At 38.3% G+C, this 9,832-nt stretch overlaps 1 protein-coding gene across 1 annotated transcript; it reads right to left on the bottom strand.

Moving 5' to 3' along the window:
* Positions 1 to 6,584: 6,584 nt before the first annotated feature.
* On the bottom strand, positions 6,585 to 9,610 carry LOC141910034 (uncharacterized). The gene is made up of 2 exons (XM_074800724.1): positions 9,577 to 9,610; positions 6,585 to 8,755 (listed from the first exon to the last, which is right to left on the bottom strand). Exon 2 carries the CDS (start codon positions 8,751 to 8,753, stop codon positions 6,648 to 6,650), a length of 2,106 nt encoding a protein of 701 aa, XP_074656825.1. The 5' UTR covers positions 8,754 to 8,755; positions 9,577 to 9,610; the 3' UTR covers positions 6,585 to 6,647.
* Between the last annotated feature and the right edge of the window lie 222 nt (positions 9,611 to 9,832).

Raw genomic sequence — 9,832 nt, 5'->3', positions numbered from 1 at the left:
AGTAGTTCCAAGTATCGACAGTCACTGAATCCATCATGCTCTTACTGTAATTACCGGAACGGAACGAAACGGAAACGCCGTTCCGTTCCGTTCCGCTCCGCAAATTACAGTTACCCCCTAGTGAAACTATATTTCCAGGAACGGAACAAAAAAAGATAAGTCATGTTAATGCTGTATTGAATGTGTAGAAATGATAGAAATTTCTGACCCCGATTTCATTTCTACCTATTTTGTAGACGTTGTTGCCACAATTCAGGGTTTTTCCGTCGAAGGCGTTCTCATCTGCTTCCTTTTAGATTTCGTCAATATTTGAGAAACATAATTTATCTTAAACAATTTAGTCATCCAGGCTTAAGTTTTAACGATAAAGTTTGGGTTGATCACATTGCGGATATGGAAAATTAAAAAATCGACATTGAAAAGTCGCGTATTCTCTTCGTATCATCAACCGACGGTTCTAAATAATGCGAATAACTTGAGTGGAGTTGACTGCAGAAATTTAATATGAAAAATTAAAACTTTTTTTTAACAGATTTTAGGTCACCAGCTGCTTGAAATACAACTGTAGAGAGCTGTCATTAAACCATTGTTTCGCTGATCACACAGGGGTCGTGTGTGGATGCGACAATCCCCTTTTTGAACCAAATTTTCCTTCTAGAAATGACAATTACGTAATTTGTCCACTAAGGCGAAGATTTAGATTTAAAATATCGGTAGTACATTTCAAGCAGGACTTCAACTTTAACATCTATAAAACGACGAGTATAATGTGCATATAATATGAACTTAATTGTATGGTTGTTAAGTTATAAAATTTGAATCTTGAAGATGTTGTCCTTTGAAAGAGAAATTCAAATTCAAAGAGACCAAGATCTGCAGAATATCTGTATTTACGACGACTTAGGTTGTTTGTGCGTTTATTTTATATATCTAAATGCACATATTGATTTATTCAATTTTATTAGATAAAGTGCCACTTAAAAAATTACTTACCAACATGATTTATTTTTTCCTGTTACCTTCCGTTCCGGGAAATACAGTTTCACTAGGGGATAACTGTAATTTGCGTAACGGAATGAAACACTGCTAAAATCGACTTTCATTTTCACATATGCTAATTCATTCATTAATACATGTACTACACGTAGTACTACGTAGAAAATACTCATTAACATGATTTTTTGACGCCTTATAAAACGTTTCCATTATGAAACCTAAACAATGTTAACCATTCAGCGTCATTTTACAAACGACAGCCGTAAATCGATGTGCAAAACGTCACAGGTCTATGTGTACACAAATAAGCTATCTGGCAAAATATTATTGACATAGATGTAGAATGGCTTCCTGTGATTATATAATGACCTATATTTGAACGTCGAAATGTTATATTGCATTGAATATCATTAGAAGACGAATTGTAATAGTAAAGGATGTATGATTATATCAGAAGCGGCAGGCATAAATAGAAATGATAAGTAAATCGGATTATTCGGTTAAATGGCGGATGTATACACGATTTGGAAGTCTGATATAAAAGTCAGACCCTGACGTGGGCATGCCGGTGGAATGACGAAGCTATCTACGATGTGTGTAGGGCCGGCGTGAATTTCATCAGCGGCTACAAGAGGTCAATATGAAAATGTGTAAACATTTAATTTCAATATTCAAACGTTTTAGAAAATATGTTTGATATTAGAAGTATGCAGGTTTCGTGAGATTAGCAATTTATAATAGCATAGCTATCATATACGGCTCCGCGTCCTCTGATGGCATGTGTATTAGGTGACAATTCAATTCAATTCTTTATTGATCCTTATTACATTGAAATTTCGGGATAAAATTCCCAAATTCAATAAATACAAATTTTAAAATGAATTAATACAACATGACACACGGGTAATTCATACAGAACAACATAAGCATGTTATTTTAAATGACAATGTCTACTTCAACCCACCCAGACTCTAGGATATCGAGTGACAGCCAAACCCGTGGCCCGGGCCGGCTGGCTAGGCCACACGATATGCTCGAAGTCATGATGAAGCAGACATCAGAAGAGCTCTTTCTTCAACCATGGAGGCAATGAAGTTGCAGACCAGCTTAGAGGCATAAGTAAATGAAGTCGGTCGCAAGTTCGTGATCAATTATTGAGAATTTTCAATAAAAAAATTTAAACCACTACTAGAGTCGAAGACCCGCCGTATCATCTACCCAATCGCCAAATCTCATCATTCCCCAAATTTCTTAAAACTTCGATTTCAAATTTGCAATTCCACATTAGCTTAGCCCAGAAATTATACAATTTTCTAAAATTAATTTTCTTGTTTTCTTGATCCGGTCCGGAAAATACAGTTTCACTAGGGGTATACATGTGTAACTGTAATTTGCGGAACGGAACACCTACTAGGATCCACTATCATTATCAAATGCTGATTTATTCATGTTTATATACATATTACATGTACTACTTAGAGAATACTTATCATTATGATTTCATTGTCCTTAGAACGGAACCCTTAGGCCCTACTGAATGCTCCAAACCACCAATAGTGAATGGCTCCCACATGTGTAGTTGATTAAACTTTTCATTCTACACCTACTAAACTGAACATTCGTATCTAAAATGTACAGGAAAAAACCCGATTTACCGCCCCACGCGTACCGCCACCGCCAACGTAATCTCCTAGTACAATCATATGCTAATGCATTACAATATTTCCCGATTTACCGCCATCATAAAAGTTGAGTAGCGCGATCCTTGATTATTTTACGATACGCCACCGTAAAACGATACTGATGACCTCGTTCATCGATCCCATGACCTCACTGTGTTGCAGGTCTGCCCAGGGTCTTAGCCAAAAAGGAATATGTACCTGTCAAAATTGGAACATTCGAAATAATCAGCCAGTCCAACTGAAGTGGCGCCGCAGGCGACACCCGAGGTACCGCAGGTACTGAGACGGGGGAGCTCGAGGGAGGTGTCCCCCTTCTTCAAAGGGGGATTTGGGGGCCCAACCCCCCAAAATTTTGAATTTCGGCCACAATTTAAGTGATTTTAAGAGCACTTGGAGTCAGAGGAATGGATGTATAAAACCTGTCTGAATGTCAGCAATGATAGAAATAAAAGAAAAAAAACGAAGCTTAATTTAACTGATTAATTTATCATTTACTAGGACTATCGGAGGTTGAGCAATGTCACTAGACACTCGTCTCAGCACTGATCTGTTTGTCGTACTTCCGGTGCGGAAGCTATTTTTAAGTTTGCAGGCTACAGTATCATGACGTACATACGTACTCCACAAGGGGTTATCATGTATTTATTGTAAAGGGTCAGATGGATACACATGCATGATAAACAAAACGCCTGTTATGTTTATACAGCCTGTCATTTTTGAGAAAATCTTCATATTCTGACCCGTCTTGACCAAACTTTCCCCGTCCCGTCAATTTCAGTTTTTCATTTTCTCCCTGTCGTAAATGACGGGTAGGACGGGTGCTGGCTAAGACCCTGGGTCTGCCCCCCAGAAAGGTACGGTAACTTCGAAAATTTCGATAGAACAAAAAACGGGAGGAATAAAAATCCATCGCAACAATTTGGCACTGTATTGAAGGATTGTCAAAGTTTATTCACAGTCGTTGATGATTGCCGTGACCTGCGCCAAAATGTTGCGCATCGAAAGGTAACTTTTGATCCCTGATCATCAACCGATTATTTGGTCCTTTAGGCCTATAGAATAAAAATGGCCATTCTAACTTAGCTCATCACCACGCGGCGTGATCGTTCAGACAATGCACATTGTGTTCAGAGTCGCTAACTCTTGAATATCATAAAAACAGAACAATGCCCTCAAATGCCGCGGATTTAAGAGTGTTGGAGCAGGATGAATTCAAAAATTGGCTAGACAGTTACTTGACGATAACTTTAAAGTTTTACCACCAAAGAGTGCGGTGATCGAGGGTGCCGGAGAGAAGCGCCCCGCGGATAAAATCAAGCAAAATCATTCAGCCGTGCCGAGAGATAAAAACATCCATTTTAGACGTGAAACGAGAATAATCGGGAATCGTATTCTATAAAATTAATGGATAAATGCGAAAAGAGACAACTATAAGATCGCTACGGATATATAAAATTAGAAACACATAGACCGGAGTCGACCGCAAGTGAGTGAGGCGGGCGGCGCCAGGGGAAGCGGCGTTGTTAAAACAAGAGAAGTGCTCTACCTCTCTAGTCCTAGACAATTCAGGCATCAGACCACGGCACAATTAGGTTAGTAGCTCGAAGATGCGTATTGCTGGACCGGACCCCAAAAATAGTACCTAAACTAAGAGGTCCTCCATAAATGTTGCCATAATTTCTACAAATGGGATAGGCCACAGGGGCTTGTGTTGAGGTATTTCCGTGATATTTTGAATTTATTTGCAGTTTAAATTTAGCGCCATTCTCGCGAGATTATCAACAACCCGGAAGTAAAATCCAAGCCAGTTTACAAGCCCCTGTGGATAGGCCTTAGTTAGTTACCTAATCGTTGGTGGTAATCTTTTTATAATCGGATGGGCTTATACCAACGTTAGGGATGACAAGGGCCAAAACACGGTTGAAAAAGTAACACTTCAAAAATATACTTTCTATTCACTTCAGTCCACAATTAATGGCTTAAATCACAAACTAACACAGGTACCTTTTGAAATTATCCAATTTTATGTATGTTTCGAGCGATTAATCAAAATTATTTTGAGAAATTAATTAATTTCTCCGCAAATTTCGCCATTGGCCGCCATTTCTCTGTATTGCATAACATGTGGCATGATAGACTAGGTGACCTACAAGGATTTATATGAAACATTCAAAACGAAACAACAATTTTTATTTTTGATAGTTTTCTAACTTATATTTCAAATCTTCGTGTTTTCCATAATAAATAATGAAATAGTAAATTCTGGTTGAGGAAAATGTGAATTAGTGTCGGGTTTTTTCATTTCAATTTCGTTGTTTCGTTTCGTTAGTTTGTGTTGTGGTCCTGGCCTCAGTCCACAGATGCCAGCACCCTCCACGAGTTTTCAAAATGGCCGCCGTCGAATCTATGAAAATTTACTCTCACTTTACTGCCGATTTGCACATGGATTAAGATCGTCAGGTGAGGTGTTATAGGTTTCAAACAAACTACGAATCTGTTGTGCATTGATTACAACAAAAATTAGACGGATATCTTAAGAGACAATGAAATGCCAGGCAAATTACTCGTGAGTCAAATTGACTCACAAAAATTTCATTGAAAAATGACCTTCCCATTCCTGACTGTGGTTTGTGAAAATATCCGAACGTGAAACTCAACCACAGTCAGGTTACTGACTAGATAGGCCTAGGGTAGTTTCGGGAGTTTTCGCACACTTAACGAATATTACCTACCTTCTCAGATTGAAAGCACTTACCGGTACATGTCCAAATCAGCCACTAGGTGGTAGAGTGGCATCCTTGGGAAAACCCACTGTAAAAAAATCCCAAAATGCATCGCAACCGGAAGTGATATCCAGGGACCATTTCCTCATGTCATGTCGGTACTTTTCGCGCATATCACTTTTTCATTCTACGAACACGGGATTTCGATAAGGTAACGTGGGGTGACTTGGCCATATGTCTTTAAAATCAGATATTCTTAATCACTTGATTGCATAATCATTCCCCCAATTATTATGTTTGATAGTATGGACCATAGGTTATCTTGTACCTGTCATTAGTTAGCCAAAGTGCTATGGATGATTTGTATAATCAGGAGTAAACGGGAATTATTGTGTGACCAAGTCACCCCATACAACATGGGTGACTTGGTCAGTGCATGGGGTGAATTGGTCATATTAGCTATAATACATGTATATGACAACCCATGGCCCTACCCTCAGGAGAAGTTTTATTCTGACCGGTGTAAAATGTTTTTACCCACCGGTACCTTGGTCAAAAGATAAAAAGGATGGTTTTGCGATTGCAGAGATCTCCTATAAGCTTAGTAGAAGTGTTCCGCAATTACTTCTGCAATCATAGGTTACTTGTGGACCACTGACCATTATACTGAACAAGATCATGCTGCGACTAAATTCATTGTTGTTAATGACTAGTAGGCTTGGGTAGTAAATGGGTCTGTTTCTGGATCCCTTGATTAGACAGTCACATGCAGAAAATCCTGTTTTCCGATATAATACAACGGTATGCTAGAATAAAAACGCTACAAATAGGGTGTAATGTTTGTGGTGTTTTCATTCTAGCATAATAACTTCAGGAAACCTTGATAACTCTGACGTTACAGGGTTAAATCCCATGCTCTATAAAAACCATAGTCTGAACTGAAAATGACTCTCTCTTGAATAAAAGTAATGAAGGCTGATGGAATGTAATCTTTCAAACAGAACCTTGCTATATTTTTTTATATCTGACAGAATACCTCATAAATCTATGCTATATACATGCATTATCAACTTTTCACATAAGTACAGTTGTGTGTTATGCCAGAATTTATTCAAATCTATTCATAGACAATCTTATTCAAGAACACTAAACAATCAAATTTTAGTAAAATTCTAACGATCAACAAAACATGAATAACGGCAACTAATTGCTATATAACGATAAAACACAAGTACGTAGAACAATATTATTCACCATACTCATCACACCATTTCGAAAAACATTTCTCTATGAGGGCCAGCTTTTCTGATGTCACACCTACAAATCGTGAACCAACATTGATGATATCTGACTCAGAGATGGAACAGAGAATATCTTCCTTACAGGTTTCCAGAATATCATCCTTAGGTGGTGACGAGAACCTATTCACCCCATGCCATCGTTTATACTTTAAGAATACAGTTGGAGAAATTGCTGGACTTGATTTCAACACTGTCGTGACATACCACTTTTGATTATAGACTGCAATAACAAATTTTCCAATTTCATACTCTCTAGCTATCATGTTCTCCATTTGGCCAATCATATCGCTATCATTTTCCAGTTGACCGATGTCGTCATCACTATCATCATCAATTTCCGGTTCTTCTTCATTACCATCTTCAGAATCAGACACATTTTCCTTGTTTCCGTTCACTTTTTTTCTTATTTTTGAGTTTGGTTTCTTTTTTTTAGCTCTCTTCTGTTCTTTCTTTTGTTCTTCCTGTTCGAGCCGCTCAACAACGTCATTTACTGTGAGACATTCAGCAAATTTCCTGTCTAGTCTTTTTCTCTTCTTCGGAGGCTCAGGAGCAGAATACTTGAAATGATCAAGCAATGCCTTCTCAAGACTAGATTTTGGACTGAGGACATCAGAGTTTTGCGATCTTTCCGGACGAGGGGTGATGACGTTGCTACCAGGTGGCTTACTATGGACTTCAGCAGTTACAGTGATTGTACTTGGGCCTTCTCTGAATTGTGTACTCGAGCGTAGAAGGTCTCTCGGTTGAACGGATATATTCTCACGGGATCTTGAGGCATCAGTTCTGGTTATCTCGTTGTCGTTAGTTACAGTTTCAGTGGGAGTTTCAGGCAAAGCGCAAGATGTCTTGAGTAGTTCATCGCCTATCTTGGTTTTATCAAGCGGGTATATTCCACATTTCTCAAATGCGTTGATTGCATTCATTCGCGACATACAACTAGATTGGTGGACTTTATTCAGGAGGGAAGGGAATGTAGCTTTATCTACAGATTTAAACCTAGTTGATACGTAGTGTTCATTTAGAACCTTCCGCCAACTTTGTTTTAGCGCCTTATATACCCCTACATCAAGTGGTTGAAGAATACTACTAGTGTGCGCTGGTATGCAAAAGATGATCACATCATTCTGCATAGCCAGGTTCAGCACATCCAAATTGATGTGAGAATTGTGTCCATCATATAACAGTAACTTTTTTCCAGGTATGGTTTTGGTCTCTTCTAGAAAAACTTTCTTAAACCATTCAGAAAATTGAGGAGTTTCCATCCATCCAGAGTCTGATACGTTATATCTCGCTCGCTCAGGCCCACCAGTGCACCAAGACTCATACAAGTTCTTTGCTTTGTAGACAACATAAGGTGCTAGAAAATTACCATCAGCAGAACAACATTCAACAACTGTGTACATAGTTTTGGTACTAGAACCAACCGTTACGTGTGGGTTTTTATCACCTCGTCGACATAGGACTTTTTTCGAGCCAATGTCAGTTTGAAAGCCTGTTTCATCCATATTGAAGATATGACCTGGACTATGCAGCAGCTGGTTTTCATCTAACAGTTTTTCTAATTTCATAAAGAAATCATCCACTATTTTCTGAGAACATGCTTCGGCACGATTGAGAGGGAAATTCTGTGCAATCCGACGCGATATTTTAGACTTATGGCGCTCTTCAAATAGTCTCATCCAATCCAACCCTGGTAGATCGCCTTTAAATTGGTTTTTTCTTCCTAGGCCTCTTATAAAATCTCTCACGATCAATCTTATATCATTGCGATCTAAACCAAAGCCCCAATCGCTGAGGATTTGCAACGAATGAACAACCAACTCCTCTTCTTCCGCTGTGAGAACTGTCTGTCCTCCTGGTTTTTTTATTTCTTCGCCACGTCTGTATGCCTCCAGATGTCTACGTAAAGAAGTACGACTAACATGGAATAATTCTGCTGCTTTCTTTTTTGAGAGACCATCTTCGCAGGCTTGAATGGCCGCCTGCATATCACCAGCATCATAGCAATTGTATGGGCGCCCACCAACTTTTTTAACATAATCTCGTGGCATCCCTGAAAATAAAGACGAAAAATACTTAGATAATAAGGTATTTTGAATGTAGGTAATAATCCCACCGGTAAATATCCCCCCGGTAAAAATCCGACATGGGAAAAATCCCCCCCCCCCCCCAGATCAGTTTTCTATCAAACTTAAGTATAAAACCTAAATTAAAACAGATAATAGTTTTTACAATACTACTTAGGGTACGTAGATATTTCACCATTACAAACTAGATTTCTTTATAGAAATTATCAAAACTACGATAATGTGATTTTTATGCATGTTGGTAGCTAAAAGTCACAGAATAATGTCATTTCTATGCACGTAGCTTGGTAAAAGTCACAGATTATCCAAGGTGAATATTGTGAAAAACGCCATGGAAAATGTGAAATTTTTGAAAACTATTCAAGTTTTTCAACATAAGAATATAGAAGTATTTTTATTGAATTTTGCTGTGAAATCAAATTTGGGGGGGGGGGGTTACCTGTTTACCTGTTACCAGGTATTGTACTACAAAAACAAATTTGTGATAGTATACAGTAGGCTAGATCCCAGTAGACCTACCGATGATTGCACCTTATCAGCTTATAAGGTTTAGCACATCAGTTATTATCCAAGAGTTTATACATAGACCACTTGTTATATAGGTACAAGCGTGGGGTGACATGGCCACCGTGACCAAGTCACCCCAAAACAAGTAATTTCTTGATTACATTAAAGTATAAAATACCTTGCAGAAGATTCAATTTCTAAATTATACGTCACTAACTAACTAATTATAATGACACATAACAATTCAGTTCCAGTGCTCATGATTACAAGTTTTTCCTACCTTAATTCCTTGACTTCACAGCGTGAGTTTGCAGTCCGCCATTTTGAATATCTTCAAGTCACATGACTGGTCATGTGACTTCTTGACAATTATCAATTTATAATACAGTACGATCATGACAATAAAACTATATCACAAAGAAAATAATAAGCACAGTTTGATTTTTTGGGTCGTGCCTTCTTAATTTTTTATTGATTATGGTGGCCAAATCACCCCAATGGCCAAGTCACCCCACGTTACCTTATACTTGCGAGAA

This window comes from Tubulanus polymorphus, chromosome 8, assembly GCF_964204645.1.
Source record: "Tubulanus polymorphus chromosome 8, tnTubPoly1.2, whole genome shotgun sequence".
Lineage (NCBI taxonomy): Eukaryota > Metazoa > Nemertea > Palaeonemertea > Tubulaniformes > Tubulanidae > Tubulanus > Tubulanus polymorphus.
Note: the sequence above shows the minus strand (reverse complement) of the source record. Positions and strands in the feature narration are given on the sequence as shown.

What these genes read in the sequence shown, in the direction of transcription:
- LOC141910034 (XM_074800724.1), bottom strand. Translation starts at nt 8,753, where the DNA reads ATGCCACGAGATTATGTTAAAAAAGTTGGTGGGCGCCCATACAATTGC.